General features: G+C 64.2%; 1 protein-coding gene across 2 annotated transcripts in view; it reads left to right on the forward strand.

Moving 5' to 3' along the window:
* The first annotated feature begins 111 nt into the window (after positions 1-111).
* RGS17 (regulator of G-protein signaling 17) overlaps positions 112-904 on the forward strand; it is a 124,858-nt gene continuing 124,065 nt past the window's right edge. The window contains exon 1 of one of the 2 annotated variants that reach the window (XM_011943744.1): positions 112-253. Coding sequence is in view for 1 of the 2 variants with exons in the window: in XM_011943743.1 (XP_011799133.1) it covers positions 319-338 (20 nt within the window). In the remaining variant the exon portion in view is untranslated. Of the gene's footprint in view, positions 254-294; positions 339-904 lie in introns of those variants that run through there. The other variant, XM_011943743.1, reaches the window with a different exon arrangement.

Here is a 904-nt window from a genome sequence, read left to right on the forward strand (position 1 = left end):
TGCTAGAGGACCGAGCCACCCAGCCCCGCTCCCCTGGACCCATCGGCGCGCTGCCCACATCTCCAGGCGACCGGGTAAGACGCTGCCTCCAAACCTCCCCCTCCCCTGCATCCTCGCCGCTCTCCCTCTCTCCTCGCCCGCTGGGTGCTGAAGTTGGGCGGATGGCAGGAAACCGGCTCTGCTAGAGGACCGAGCCACCCAGCCCCGCTCCCCTGGACCCATCGGCGCGCTGCCCACATCTCCAGGCGACCGGGTAAGACGCTGCCTCCAAACCGAGCGGTGCTAAGTAAATGACATCAAAATGTCTGCTTTGCACCAATGGATGGATTTTTTTCAAGGTAGGGGGGAGGTGAAGGAAGGAGGGGGCGGAGAGCGCGACCGCCCATGCCCCGGCGGGGGCGGTTGCGCGGCGCTGGGGTCTAGCTGTGGCCGCTGCGTCCTGGGCGGGAGCGGGGGCTGCGCCGCGGGTCCGGGAAGTTGAATCCCGCGTTGCTGCCTAGACGCGGTCCGCTCGCTGCCCTCAGCTGCTGCGAGGAACCGAGCGAGTGTCCTGCCCGCCGGGAAACGCTCGGCCAGGTCCCAGAGTTCCCGCGGAGAGCCGGGCGCCTGCTGGGGGCGGCCAGGAGGGCCGGGCCGGGGGCTTGAGGTGCTGCGGGTTTTGTGCGGTTGGCTGGGAGCGAGGAGAGTGTGCAATCAACAGTGTCCAATCGACCGATCACCTCGGGTGCTGTGTTTCCTCCTTTATGTCTCTTTACCTTTGGGAATATGCACTGCTCAGGTGGGGAAGGTGTTCGCAGAAGAGATTGCGAAAATGAATCCTTTGAGCAGCAGTAAAATACCGGAGGGGTGTGTATGTGTTTGTGTGTGTGTGTGTGTGTGTGTGTGTGTGTGTGTGTGTAGGGGG

The sequence above is a fragment of the Colobus angolensis genome, unplaced genomic scaffold, assembly GCF_000951035.1.
Source record: "Colobus angolensis palliatus isolate OR3802 unplaced genomic scaffold, Cang.pa_1.0 Scaffold221, whole genome shotgun sequence".
In the NCBI taxonomy this organism is placed as follows: Eukaryota; Metazoa; Chordata; class Mammalia; order Primates; family Cercopithecidae; genus Colobus; species Colobus angolensis.